The sequence below is a fragment of the Hemiscyllium ocellatum genome, chromosome 5, assembly GCF_020745735.1.
Source record: "Hemiscyllium ocellatum isolate sHemOce1 chromosome 5, sHemOce1.pat.X.cur, whole genome shotgun sequence".
NCBI lineage: Eukaryota > Metazoa > Chordata > Chondrichthyes > Orectolobiformes > Hemiscylliidae > Hemiscyllium > Hemiscyllium ocellatum.
Window position 1 is genome coordinate 54,219,839 of NC_083405.1, and position 15,586 is coordinate 54,235,424.

The 15,586-nt window shown below is 36.6% G+C and overlaps 1 protein-coding gene across 5 annotated transcripts in view; it reads right to left on the minus strand.

Annotated features, from left to right (window-relative positions):
• Nucleotides 1–486: 486 nt before the first annotated feature.
• Nucleotides 487–15,586, minus strand: part of LOC132815692 (glycoprotein-N-acetylgalactosamine 3-beta-galactosyltransferase 1-like) — a 28,991-nt gene continuing 13,891 nt past the window's right edge. For 3 of the 5 annotated variants that reach the window (XM_060824757.1, XM_060824759.1, XM_060824758.1), the window contains exons 2-4: nucleotides 14,913–15,158; nucleotides 11,252–11,919; nucleotides 487–5,494 (exon numbers count right to left, since the gene is read on the minus strand). In XM_060824757.1, coding sequence (XP_060680740.1) covers nucleotides 5,345–5,494; nucleotides 11,252–11,919; nucleotides 14,913–15,141 — 1,047 coding nt within the window. In that variant the 5' untranslated portion in view covers nucleotides 15,142–15,158 and the 3' untranslated portion in view covers nucleotides 487–5,344. The remainder of the gene's footprint in view (nucleotides 5,495–11,251; nucleotides 11,920–14,912; nucleotides 15,159–15,586) is intronic. The other 2 variants (XM_060824761.1, XM_060824760.1) reach the window with 1 other exon arrangement.

A 15,586-nucleotide genomic window follows, 5' to 3' on the forward strand; every position in this document is an offset into this window, starting at 1 on the left:
CTGAAACTTTGCCCTCCTTTTTCCTTTCCAGTTTTCCCCTTAACTCTGTGTTCTACTTGGTTTCTATTGGATGCTGGACCCCAGGTTTATGAAAAATTATTTTTTTCAATCTTATTTTGCATCTGGTTCCTTTGTCATCCAGGAAGTTGTACCTTGAAGACCTCAAATTAATTTGTGTCTCTTGTAATATTCCCTCTTGGGAAGTAACCATTCTTCTTGCCTTGGGAAGGACTGCAAATGAATCTGTACAGTGTATTACATAGAGATCTTAAATATATGCAATAGAATAGGACCTAAATATAACATGGATGATCTTAAATGAAAACTACATCATTCACTGCAAGTGGAAAAAAGCCTCTATTAACATCTTTATTCTCAAGTACTTCAATTATTTGTTGAAAGCTAAAATGATATTCATGAACCAAAACTTCATTTTATTCAAATCAAAACATTTATAGTTATATACAGAAAGGTTCATTATAACAAGTGTTTAATCACTAAAATGAAACAATTAAATGCAAAATTCAAGGAACTATCCAATTACATCAGCAACTTACAACAGACTGACATAAGCAAAGCAGTTTTTTAATCTTTAGAGGCATGTAAAAATAAACCTGAAAGGCTTCTAAATTAAACAATGCTATGTCTCAAAAGACCTAAAATTACCAATAACAACTCGGTTGGGATGGACAGCATTTTATGCATTCAGATCACATTTTTGCTTTTAGTTCTAATACGAGTTATAGGCATGTCCTTCATGTGACATATTCTGAACTTGTTGGAAGTTGGAGTTACATAATTCAGTAAACAGAGTTAGGTCATCCACAACAAACCCATTTATGAGTGTTTCTTCATTTATATAGTAATTTTTCACAAACATAACTATGTAAAGCCCAGTAAAAGAATACCTCATCGAGAGCACTGCTCCACAATATCATTCATTCCAACAGAATAGTAGCTGTCAAAGCAAAGACATTTGCATTTGCAGTGCACAATTCAAGTTTACATTACATGCTCTAGGTCACTGAAAGCATCCTTGAAACTTGGATGGCTGCTAACAGTGACTGAAGGACTTTGGTGGTGACTTAGAACATAAATCCACAGCAATCCAAATATTCCCAATTGCAGTACTTGGCTTTAGTAGTGAGTTAGCAGCTGACCAATACATTCCATCAATGGTGAAAATATGAACATGAAATAAATATCTAAGCGCTGGCTAAAACGACTAAACGAGACATGTGCTACACATGGCCAAACATAGCAATGATGGAATACAACACTACATTGGGAGAGGTTCTGAAATAAAGAGGCATTGGTGGTCATCCCTGCCATTGAAACAAAAAGCTCAATCAAATCAATGAAAGAAAAGGCTGATCTTGATAGATATAACTCATTACATCATTATTGGAATCATATTGACATTTCACAATACATGTATAAATATTAAACTAAATTTTAAGGCCTACAAAAACTCTTAATGCTTTGATCAAAGAATCAAAACATACTCGTTATAAAAGATAGCATACATGCAATCTCTGTAACTAAACAGATGCAGCTATAATCATCTTTTTCCCCATGAACATATTCTATCGAATAGTAAATCAAACTGGTCCATTTTAGTAAAAGATGTCTATGATATGAACTGACAGGCAATATTTTAAATAAAAATTATTGTACATAGAAGAGTTATTACATGGTATACTACCACACAAAACAGTGTACATATAAATTAACTTTCTACAAAGTAAAACATTCCAAGTAACTTGCTTTGAAAATGCTGAAAATTATTTTTAAACCACTAGTACTATTCATAAAGGCAACTTTATTAATGTTTGGAATATATATCGGTCCAACTGATTGCACTATTTTTTGCCCATTTGGTTTTAAAGCAACAAGTCAAAGCATTAAATAAACAATTTTTTTTAAAGAAAACAAGCAGATATCATATGCAAACATTAACTTGCTGTTGTTTTTCAAGTGCTTACTGTTGTACTATACATTTCCAATAATTGTATCTTCAACCACTAAATTATTCTTCTTTGGGAACTTTAAAATTTAAAGTATGCAAAGTTTTAATTGAAAAAACTCAAACTGGCTTCTGACTATATAAGGTTAAAAAAGGAGATTCTCAATTATTTTTATTCTTGCATGGAATTTGAACATTGGTGGCTAACTCAGCATTTATTGACCACCCCTAACCACCATCAAGAAGGTGGTAGTGAGCTGCCTTCTTGAACCACTGTAGTCTTTGAAATGCAAGAACACCCTGTTATGATTTTATTGTGGGTAATGAATCAACATCTAGTTTCATTCTTCTGCTCTCTATATGAAAAGAATCAGTGAATTAATGTCTCCTGTAATGAGCTGACAAATTTCAGATTAACAGAATCACCATTATAGCTAGTATTTAACAGCATAATTTCAAAAACTTATATAATCAAGTAGGGCATTAGCGGTTTGAATATGGCACAGGATAATTTATTAATTACAAGTAACCAGGTGACTATAACAGACCGTTGCAACAAGTTGTTGAAAAAGTGTAACTAAATAAGAATTGATATTTGAAAATGGACAAAATTTCAAGGTTAACTAAATGGAACTCCAAATTGTCTTGCACCAGCTTTAAAATACTTTGTTAACAAAATTAAACATAAAGCTTTTTATATTAAGTCAATGTAGACCAATGCAGATTTGTCTGGTACTCATTTTTAATTTGTACTTCAGATTTACTTCTTGTTTTAATTTGACCTATTTTTCCAATCAATCTATTCAGAAACATTACTACACATTTCTGGAACAGGTAAGAATTAAACCCAGGCTTCCCAGGCCAGGGGTAGGGACATAATCATTGTAGTACGAGACTCCTTAGATTTACTTTTTGACTTTGTAGCATAATCTTGTCCAAGTGGAGAGTAATACATGGGAAATGCCAATTGATACAATAAGGACCAATTAATAAACACTACATTTCCTGTCAATGCATTTGAACAGGAAGCCAGTGCCCTTGATGTTATCAGTATGCATCTCCACCACACTGGACCAAAACCAGAAATAGCACACGAATTGTGAAACAGAAAGAAATGTAACCATCCTGCTGCATCGTCGTATTGCTTGACCTCCTCACCACTGGCCATCCTCCTGGCACACCCCTCATAGCTGACCATTCACTTGACTGTCCCAGTGGGTGCCACTTTGCTGTCCCGTCAGTCATATCTCTTGCTGCCTAGTTTTCCAGTTCATTTGGAGTGGGGCAGCAAGGGATGCGTTGGGTGAGGATTCTTCCGGAATGGTCCTCTGGGTCAATTATTTTCTAATTCATTTCAAAGGCATCAGGCTGCTACATGAAGGAATTCTTAATTATGAAACTATTATCTAAATCCTGTATTGTCACTGACAGCTGCCAATGTGTACTTACAATTACATTAAATAAGCAAGCAACATAAAGAATATTTTTATATCTGTTTAAATATGTATGGTGCACAACAAATACATTGTGACACCAAAACAGTTCATATCATATTTGCCATTTCTAGCAAAATCAAATGCAATATAATTTAAAATTAACAAGTCATCCTCATATGATCTGTGTAAATAGAGTAACCAGTTATAGAAAAGTCAAACATCTTTCCTGAATCTAAATATATGGGCAGTGCATTTATGTAAAACACACTCCTTTACTCAGTGGGAATTGAAAAACATCAGAACCAAATGTTAAATTTCCAGCTCCAATCAGTTTATATAGTGATTTAAATGTCTTTGACATTGGTGTTAAAAGCATACCTATCTGTTACCTATAATTGCTTGGCACTTTTAGGCAAAAGAACATCAACCAGATAATTTCTATTCAATGAATCATTCATCCACTGGTACGACAATTTAATTCTTATCACAGGCTCCTAAATTTCAAGATTTTTTGAGTCCAAATCAAATTACTCAATAAGTGATACAATTTTAAAGTAGAAAATCTGCAAATTTTAATTTAGCAATAATAGTGGATTTGCAGATTACATATATACATGTTTAATTGCTTTAAAAAATAATTTTCCAATGTGTGATATTAAAGGCAAATTTAAGAGCAAGGTTAAAAAGTTGAATTATGTGTCATAAATCCAAGTAGAATAGCAGTCCATCAAACCATTTAAAGTTAGAAGATGCCAAACATAGGAACATGTAGGAATGCTAGAAGGGCATGGAATGTCAAAGAAATTTGAGATTACACAAGGGAGTTCATGTCATAAAAAATTGTGTTGACAGGCAAAATAGCATCTTTCAACACTATAATGTCACTCGTGGATGGTTCTCAAGATACTTAAGCTAGAGATTTAAATTTCACAACACAATTTTTAAACTGAATATAACATCTGCTACAGGTTTGACATCCAAAAACATAAAACAAGATAATGCAAGGCTATAGGAAAAGAGAGTAGGGAAAAAAATTACAATTGAATAACCCTGCCAAGCAGCCATCACAGGTACAAAGGCTCAAAAATAAGACTAACATCAGGATAATTTTGACTTTGTGCATCCAGTGTAAAATTAGTGATGGCAAATTGGCAGCCCAATTTCACATTTATTTCCACTGAAGTTTAAATTTATCCCAGGTTTAATTCCAAATTTCAAAAAAAAACTATCAACAAGCATAATCATTAAACACCAACTGGACACTGTATGCAATGTTCATTTTTGTTGTGGTTTCATCTAATATTCTACCCTAAATTACTCCTTCTGCCGTAAATCTTACAGTTCCAAAATGATACCAATTCTCCAGTATTTTCCCAAAATGGTCATTCAGGTGATACAGCAGTTCCTGTTCCTTATCAATGAATGTCACTACTTCTTTTTACTTACAACTAGTGTCTTTTTTTCAGCAGAAGATGTGAAATAGGGAGAAACAGAAACCCAAATGATTTTTCTCTATCGTAGCCTAGCAAAACTGAAGTCAATTGCGGTGGTCTCAAACTTCCCCAACTAAAACTGGAAATTAAATCAGCTATCTTTCATCTCTGTAACTAAACAAGATGTAAGGTACTATGTTTTCCACTGAGCTATGGGAGAGCTATAAACGGGTTTTATTTGTAACGTTGTAAATCTTTTTGCTCGTTAGTTGAAGCCAGCATTAAGAGAAAATACACTCAAAATAAAATTATCCGATTGATGTCAACTATTAATTTTCATTCAAGTGAATTATAAACTTACATAAAGTTCTGTTGTTTTGTCAGACTTGCATTGAGAGGGGTTTCAAAGTATCTTTGATAATCAAAATCTTCATTCATTTGAAATATTTGCACTTTTACAATTTCTTCATTGCTGTGTCAAACAGTATTGTTACAGAAATTCATTTTCTCTACTCCAACTTCTTTGGTAGAGAATCTGGATTATACCTAAATTTGTAGCCATATGGTCGTAGATGGTAAGTCATGTATTCCAAATAGTACATGGTCTTGGAATCAATGTAGTGAAATGACACTGCCAAATCAGAGCAACATTCAGGTCCCTGAAAATAAAACAAGCCACATTAACACTGAAAAAAACTCAAATGTGTAAATCCATCCAATGCTAATTTTTTAAAAATAGATTCATGTTGAAGGCTTTCTCATTTGAGCTAAAGTATAAACTCTACCACCTTCCTATTAAACATCCAGCAATCAATGATTTTGACCATTCTGCCTGCTGATCACTTTAACACTGAGCTCAGCCTCACAAGTCACCAGTACTTTTCGAATTTTGAGGATTTTGTGTTATGTGTGCACACTAGATGTAATAGATTTCAACATGAATTTCACCTCTTAAAGGGACTCCTAATCATTTTGTTGGAAATTTAAACCCCTTGCTAAGGATGTATGGGGGTGGGGAGGTGTGGACAAGCAGATTAGAAGATGTTCTTATGAGCCTGTTCCTGGATCTGCCCACAGTGGCCATAAACAGATTCAGGCAATGGTGATTAGGTGGTGGGGTTTGACCTGACTGCCGTTTAAAGAGGCAAAGAGTCATATAGCAGTAAAACAGACCCTTTGGCCCAAACAACCCATGCTGAACATAATCGCAAACTAAGCGAATCCCACCTGCCTGCCCCCGGCCCATATTCCTCAAAACCTTTCTTATTCATGTACTTATCCAAATGTCTTTTTAATGTTGCAACTGTAGTCACATCCACCATTTCCTCTGGAAGTTCATTCCACACACTAACCACCCTCTGTGTAAAATAAATGTCCCTCATGTCTTTTGTAAATCTCTCACCTCTCGCCTTAAAAATATGTGCTCCCTAGTTTTGAAATCCCCCATTATAGAGAAAAGATAATTACCATTAACTCCATTTATGCTCCCATAATTTTATAAACTTCTGTAAGCTCAACTCTCAACCTCCTACGCTCCAGTGAAAAAAGTCCCAGACTTACTTCAAAACTCAAACTAGCAACATCCTTGTAAATCTCTTCCAAACCCATTCCAGCTTAATAATATCCTTTCTATAACTGGGTGACCAGAACTGGACACAGTAATCAAGAAGATTCTTACCAATTGTTATAGAGCTGAGGTTGACACCCTTCTGTGAATTAAAATCAAAACATCCAAAAATGAGCACCTCACCCTACAGTCTGTTAAAAGAAGTATGAGAAGGGGTGTAATCTGTTGTTTCAGCAATTTCCAGTGGTTAAGTAAAAGAAATCCCTGATACTTACTTTACAATCCACAAGTAACAACCTAACTTTAACAGTGAACAAACTGACTAAACTATTAATGGACCAAACAATTTCCCTCTAACTACTAACAATTCACGAATTATGCAAGATTTCAATAGTATCCTGCTCCAATAAATACAAGTCCCACTTAGGTAACAAAACAGTGAATTTAGTCTCTCGAAATTACAGCCAAGCTATAGCTTCCAGAACTTTGTGTCTTCTCCGCTGATTCTTCTATCAGGAATGCTGAATCTGTAGATTCATCTGTCAGGAACTTAGATGGTATGCACTGGTAAATAGATGGTGTTTAGTCTGAGAGCTGTATTCTCTTAGCTGATGGCAGTTGGTTCTGCCAATGTTTCAACTGCCCTCTTCTTTATACCCTTGATGATTTATCAATATTTTTACAATTGGATTGGTGCAATATTGTCAAAACCATCACATTTAAATTTAGTATCTAAGGGCCTGGTTTAAATTGATTGGTTAAATTAAAAATCTGTTGTCTTGATAAAAATGCAATTTGGTCTGCTAACTGTACTTTCCATACAAATGTTTCAGTTTGGGCTCCCTGTGTAGCAACCAACTCAAGCATGCTGCCAGACATCCATTTTAACTTTAAGCACAGAAAATACACCATCTTTTAAAGCAACCACACAAAACTTTCCCCATTTAAAAATTTTACGAATTCTAACTTCCAGTCTCCCAAGCTACAATTATTCTAACCAACTTCACATCACAATGTCATCTACTATCTCAACATAACTTCCCAACTCCAATACTCAAAGGACTGAGCAATGTAGGCAAGCATGCCAAATATCTTTTTAACCACCTTGCCTATACGTTCACTCTCTGCAGCTGCTTATGTGCCAGGAAATGGAGCACAAAGTTTTCACTGCAACACTTGAGGCCTTCTGCAACTGGTATGGACTGTAGGGGCTGGAATATATCACCACCACCCAAAAGTGGCAATTCAAATTATGCTTGATAATTTTAATTTGAACATTTGATTTTTATTGCATCAAATTTAGAAGCCACTATTCGAGTTTGACTCAATCTGTTTCAAAGCAATTACATTGATGGCACCTGCTCTAAGATTGTGAATAGCAATCTTGAATATGTTCCCTAGCATAAACAGTTTAAAAATTTCAGCATCAACAATTAAAGATAGAGACGTGCCCTGTACAGAAGGATATATCTTCGTTTGAGAGCTTTTGTAACCATAGGAACAGCAAATTTTAATTTTCCAATAACAAACAAAAATAGACTGCAAATCCACTATTCTCAATGCCTCATTCATAATTTCTGGTGAACCTAACCTTGGATATTTACCGATTTGTAATACAAGCCACTGACTACGTTTCTGTATAACCATCACTATTATATCTGTAAAATCTGGTCACTGTATCTTTACATTCAACTATGACACACTGTCATAACAAGGTGACATTTATACTATCATGAATAAAAAAACATGATTGGGAGTAATGTGATCCTGACTCAGGTTTGTTCTTCATGGATTAAAAAGAAAGCATTACATGTAGTTTAAAACAATTTCAGACCTGACAGTGATTGAGTTAATGCTTGCAAATAACCCTTTCCAGGATCATTCATTTCAATAAGGTTGAAGAAATAACCATACATAAATATTGAAATAATGATATCACGATTAAATCAAGGAAATGTTCTGTTCAAAGTTCAACCAAACACCACTAGGTTGTGGAACAATTAACTCTGCACTTTCATTTCTATTAAAATGAGATCTGCACCACATCTGTGAAGATTTCTAAATATAACAAGTAATCTAATTTCCACATAGCATAGTGGCATTTGTAGAGGTCCATCCCACTGAACTTCAGGTGCCCAGAGGAAATGTTGTTTCTCCACATTACTCCTACAGAATTCTCCACACACTTAGCACTAGCTGCGGTGGAATTATATTGGACACAAGAGAATTCTTTTGCAGATTACTGCATCTCAAAGTAGCAGTTGGAGATAGAGAAGTAGCTCGACTTGTGCTTTGTGCTATATTTTAAAAACAAGCTTTAAAGTTAAGGAACAACTGAATTAAACTGATTAACACTGGACGAGGAAGTGGTAAAAGTTGTTTAATACCTCAGTGGAGGTTAAGTGCAACACTTTAAAAAAAATAAAGTTCAGTATGCAGAATATGTTCCCACTTCAAACCAGGAAGTGCAGACTAAAAATGAACATGATGCTGAAGGGAATCAGAAACAAAGTTAGAAGATCAATTTCTTCAAACCTCTTAAGAGGGAGAAAGGTGAAGGGCTCATAGGATATACAACACAACCTCTCCACCAACGCTCAGTAGTATCTATAAGATACACTTGACAGCACCTTCTAAATCCACAACCATCTAGAAGCACAAAGGCAGCAGATACATAGGAACACCACAACCTGTAAACTCCCCTATCATGCTGACTTGAAAACATATTAATGGTCCCTAACTGTTGCTGGGTCAAAATCTTGGAATTCCACCTCCAAGGGCATTGTAGTGTACCTCAAGTGCATGGACTACAACAGCTGAAGAAGGTAACTAATCACCACCTTCTCAAGGGCAACTAGAGACGGGCAATAAATGCTGGAGCCAGCAGTGCCCAGGTCCTATGAGTGAATCAAATAAGTGTCATGTTGGTCTTTACTGAAGGGGATCGGAGGTCAAGAATATAAATATCTTGCGACAATTATACAGGGCCCTGTGTGCAGTTTTGTTCACCACATTTTAGGAGGAATATAGTGGCATTGAAGGTAGCACAGCAAAGGTTCATTATATCAATTCCTGAAATGAGAGCGTGGTCCTATGATTAGAGGCTAAGTAAATTGTGCCTAGACTTAGAAGTTTAGAAAAATAAGATATGATCTCATTGAAACACACAAGATTCTGAAATGGTTTGGCAGGTGAGACAGAGGTTGGGCAGTAATTTATGGCTGGCCCCTAATGGTTGGAAGAACAATCAATGGCGAGTTACCACATGCCAACACACATGTCTCACAGCTACAGCAGACTCAACTGTTAAGAGATTGGAATTTCCATGCCTGTGGCTCCATATTGGATGCTGTTAGAACCACAGGAAAATACACAAAGGAGGCTTGATGGCTTTTAGAGTGAGGCAAGTACGGGGACTTTGGGTCAGCAGGGTTTGCCATTTAAGGCAGAGGAGTATAGAAGTGGGTTTTATAAGCAGTGCAAGTAGGGAAGAAGGTGGATACTTTATGGGGAATATTTCTGATGGGTAAAGAACACCCTCCAAAATAATACTCACAAAGGGCTATGTACTCTCACTTACCTGCCCGCACATTGTGGCATCAGTAGAGGTGGATGTAAATAACCCCACAGAACCCACTTCAAAGGTCAGAGAGAGATTTCTTTCCAGTGCTTATGGGTCAATGTTTATTTCTCAACCAAAATGATACTGAAATTTTGCATTGTTGCCAATGGGAATTTGTCATGCATACATTGGCTGTCATGTTTCCCTATATACAACACTGACTTCACTTTGAACATAGATACGCTGTTTGATGAGATCACAATTTTTCAATTTTGGCTACAACTCCACTTTTCCACACAAAATTCCTTCAGACGTATTTACAACACTCTTGAAATCCAGAAGCTGTAAAATGTTCTTTATGAACCAACGTTTTTCTCTCTTTCCAAATAAACCAACAAGGACTAGGTTATTAATGTCTTCAATGAATGAGATTGGCAAGATGCTTCAGGCAGAGTCAAGACCGGTTAATCATAGTTTCTCAGTGTGTAGGTCAAAAGCTGATGCACATTATCAGTGGGCAAATCACTCAGGACAACTAATTCCAGGGACTAGCATGTTACACTGGAAGTACTCTCCACTTCAACAATCTCAGTCTCACTGCTGCCTTCCTCCCTACCCCATCCCAATTATTCCCTCCTCTTCAACAATCCAGCAACTATTCCAAGTCCTTGCACTGCTTTGTCATGATATTTCATGTCCCTAAACCTTACTTAATGTATTAAAAAAGCACAAGTTCCTCACATACAAATTAAGTGTTTCTTTCCCTGCTCAATAAGTTCATAAAAGTTGAATGGCATACGATTTGTTAAAATGGTCACAATTGATAGTGATGAATTGCAGTAATTTTTTAAAAAACTTATCACAGATAACTTGCAAACACATTACACACATTAGGTACATTGGTGAGCTCAAAGTACATCATTTTTGAAAGAATGTTGAAGAGAAAAAAAGTTCACTTTTCAGATTTACACTCAATCCAAGGGACCTTACAAGCTATTGACTTCTCGATATTTGTAACCAAAAAAATTCAGATCTATAAACACAATTTCCAGATTAAGAATTGGCTTAGTGTTTCTTTTTTTCACTTCTAAAGTGAAAACAAATTCTACTGTGTTTTGGGTCACTGCATTATTGCCTCAATAATGATCATTGCCTCTTCAAGTAGTGTAACTTAAAATGTAGTGAACATTGCATCTGTTCATCTTTCTCTCAGTGAAATATACAGCCTGTTTTGAATTACTATATTCAAGAAAGATAAAGAATCATATATGGATAAAGATGGCTTACCTCTTTAGCAGGGTAAAAACAATAGTTCCAGTACCAGAAGGTTTTGGGAAGGTAACTTTTTGATAAATGATGTTCTGGTGGAAAAGGATGAAACGTTTCTCTTTTAATTGTGTCCCTGGAATCACCAGCTTCTACGTTAACAGTTTCCATACATCTCCCCATGGCTAAATCTTCAGTAGATGTAAAATGAGTGCATTTTCCTGTCTTAAAGGCATCAACAAATCTTTTCAGTGCTTCAGAGCTCAACACATATCCAGCTCCACCACTCATGTATCCTTGCTTAACATATGGTTTGAATTTTCTTCCGAAGAATATAGGTTGGTCAGGAGAGTACTTTGATAGCAGCCAGCGCAAATTGTCAACAACCACGTAAGTGTCATCATCTGCTTTCATAAACCAATCAGCATCATTCAAGTGATGTTCATGAACATACTGAAAAGCTTTAATCGTTTTCCAAAATAATTGGTCCCTGCCTTCTTTAACGCCCAGTCCCACTGTAGGGAAATCTTTATCTTCTTCTGAGCTCATGAAAAGCACAACATTACATTTTTTGCTCCATGTGGCTTTGATATGTTTGGCCTTTGTGGCAAGGTTTTGGGGCCCAGTCATCACCCAGCACAGGATTCGCACTCTTTTATATAGCTCATCTGCAACACTTCTGTTTTCATCTGGATTATACAAAGTACATACACTATTTAAAATCATTAACAAAACATTATCCATTTAAAATATCAGCCACAAACATTCAGAATATTCTGCATCCATATTGTTTCAGATAAACTATCTAGAACATTGAAAATAAGTGAAACCAAAGTGCATGCAGGGGTTACTATCATACCTGGCAGTTACTTTGCTCATGCTGACAAATTACCAAAGTTTTCCAATTGGGAAAGACGACAAATTTTGAAATAAAAGGTTTCTGATTATTCAGTATTAACAAGTAGACTAACACACTTGCAATGATTCAGAGTTGAAAAGGGTAGGGCTAGAAAAGCACAGCAGGTCAGGCAGCATCCAAGGAGCAGAAAAATCGATGTTTCAGACATAAACCCTTCTTCAGGAATGTGGAGTGGGAAGGGGATGTGAGATAAATAGGGAAGTTGGATGGGGTTGGTGGTCAGGCGATAGGTGGATGCAGGTGGGGGGTAACTGTGATAGGTCGGTGGAGAGCTGGGAAGGATGGTGGACAGTTAGGACAGGTCAAGAGGGCAGTGCCAATTTGTAGGGCTGGATCTGGGATGAGGTGGGGGAAAGGGGAGATTTGGAAGCTAAAGTTAATGTTGATGCTGTGTGGTTGAAGGGTCCCAAAACGTGGAAGATAAGGTGCTCTTTCTCCAGTTGACAGGTGGCTTTGATTTGGCAGTGGAGCAGGCCCAGAACTTGCAATTCCCTGGGAGAGTGACAGGATGAGTTGAGGTTGTTTAGTGCCTATGTCCTAGAGATATTCCCTGAAACATTCCGCGAGTTGGTGTCCTGTCTCCCCGATGTAACCAACAATTGAATGTAAACTGTACCTGCAATAATGTCTCAATGCTTTTGATAAACTAAGCTCAGCAATTTCAGGTACCGAATAAAGCATTACATCGCATGAGTGTTTTGGAACAAGCAGTTATATTCATACAATCACTTTGAAGATAATTTATTTTCAGGTAGAAAATCAATTTTACCCTATTGAGCTATCAGCTGATGGCATTGACTCATTCGTATAATCAAAAAAGAATCACTAAACCTCATTTATTAACTAAGTCTAAGTCACAAATTTACTTTTTCTCTTCAGTCTTTTTGTGTGAACAAACAACAGAGACACACTTGCAGCAGACAAACCAAGCAAGAGAATCCAAAACTAAATGATAAAAATGTGCAAAGGAACAGAGACAATGAATTGCATGTCCTGCGCATCACTGTAGGTAGCCAGGCATGTCGATGAGGTGATAAAAAAGACATGGGCTACGTTCTTTTATTAACTGAGGCACAGAATGGGAACAAGAAACTTAGGCTAGAACTGCATACAATATGAGTTGACCATAGATAGCGTGTGTACTGCTTGTCACTGCAGTGCATGGAGCATGCAAACACCCTGGAGAAAGTACAATGGAGATTTACAAGGGTGTTGAAGGGCTGGATATTTTTAGCTGCAAGGAAAGACAGTATGGTATGCTGTTGTTTAGGTCCTAACTGACTGGATGGAACAGGCTGTTATGCTTACTGACAGCAATCCCGTTAGATATTTAATTGATAAAAGGATTAGAAAGAAATTAAGGATTCTTTTTAAGGAGCATTGATGTTATTTTATGTTACCAAAAATGGTAGCAGACACATGCATTTTTCAAGAAAGAGATACGATCCAAGTTGATCCCTTTCAAAAACCATCCTAATAGCAGTTTCAGCATACATAGAGTCACACAGCATGGAAACAGACCCTTCAGTCCAACGTAACCAGGTCAATCATATTTCCTAAATTAATCTAGTCCCACTTGCCAGCATTTGGCCCAATCCCTCTCTAAATCTTTCCTGTTACATCCAAATGCCTTTTAAATGTAGCTATTGTACCACCGTCCACCACTTCCTCTGGCAGCTCATTCCGTACACGCACCTCACTCTCCGCGAAAACTTTGTCCCTTCGATACCTTTTAAATCTTACCCCTCTCACCTTAAACCTAAATCCACCTAAGTACTGCCTCGCAGCACCAGGGACCCGGGTTCAATTCCAACCTTGAGCGACTCTGCAAACTCCACAAAGACATTCTCCCTGCATCACTGTGGGTTTCCTCCCACAATCCAAAGATGCGCAGGTTAGGTGAATTGATCATGTTAAATTGCCCATAGTATTCAGGGCAGTGTAGGTTAGGTGCATTAGTCAGGGGGAACTGTAGAATAATAGGGGAATGGGTCTGGGTGGATTACTGTTCGGAGAGTCAGTGTGGACTTGCTGGATTTAAGGGCTTGTTTTCACACTGTAGGAATTCTAATTCTAGTATTGGATTCCCCTACTCTGGGAAAAAGATCTTGGCTATTCACCTATCCATGCCCGTCGTGATTTTATAAACCTCTATAAAGTCACTCCTCAGCCTCCAAAGCTCTAGTGAAAATAGCCCCAGTCTATTCAGCTTCTCTCTATCACTAAAACCCTCCAACCCTAGCAACATCATTGTAAATTTTTTTCAGCATCCTTTCAAGTTTAACAACATCTTTCCAACAGAAGTCTAAAACTTAATAGTTTAGAAGTGAAAGGAAGAAAACCTAAGGTGGGAGTATTAACTAGTGTTCTGATGCGGGTTTCAAAGGAACAAAATCAAAAAGCAATTTGAGTTTAAACAAATTTATCTTAATCAATATTCCTATGGCCCGATCTGACACTCTATTACAACTAGTGGAGAAGCTCTAATTTGCTGTTGTTTGAGTTCTTCTCAATAATTGTCCTGAACACTTTCTGATAAGCATGCCAAGAGTTGTTAATGTAAAGTTACAGTGAGATTAAAAACATTTCAAAGATCTTGGGTTTTAGATAGCATTTGTTTAAAAGACTTGAAGTTCTCTGAATTATAATGTATCCTGAAGTCAATAATAATAGAATTTTTCCATTTCATATCAATACATATTTTATCAGAGTTCAAATGTCAATGGAACAACATTGACGTAGCACATAAAATTGGAAGGATACCTTTATGTTGACTGACATCAGCATTGAAGTTCATCTCTCCTTGAAGGTGTTGATGGTGTTGATGGTGGTGAGTGTCCTCCAAGTGGCCATGAGGGTCATTGAAAATCAGATGACTGTGCTGAGGTGCTTCTTGATTTATTGCACTAATGGCTAGATGGCATATGATGAATCCTAAGCCCAAGCCACAACAAAACATGAGCAGAGAAATTATAGACCGTGAAATTGCCATTTCCTCGTAGCAATATGCTGGGGAAAAAGAACAAAATAAATGCCACCATGAACAGATTATAGACAGCTCATTACAGGGCAACTTTTCAAATATAACAGCCAATTAAATGTTTGATGTTTTTAACTTAATGATTCTTATAAGAGAATATTTGCAGGGGAATAAAAGCAAAGTACTGCAGATATTGGATTTATGAAATGAAAATAAAATGCTGAAGAAACTCAATAGGCCTCCAGTACCTGAGGAGAGAGAAACTGTTAACTTTATAATTTCTTCAGAACTCACTTCAGAAAAAAAGTAAAGTGAAAACAAAAAGCTAAGGGAATATTAGTCTTTAAAACTAGATGGTTTGAATATAAAAGGAAAGAAGTTTTCCTCCAGTACACAAAAGGGCAGCACGGTGGCACAGTAGTTAGCACTGCTGCCTCACAGCGCCAGAGACCTGGGT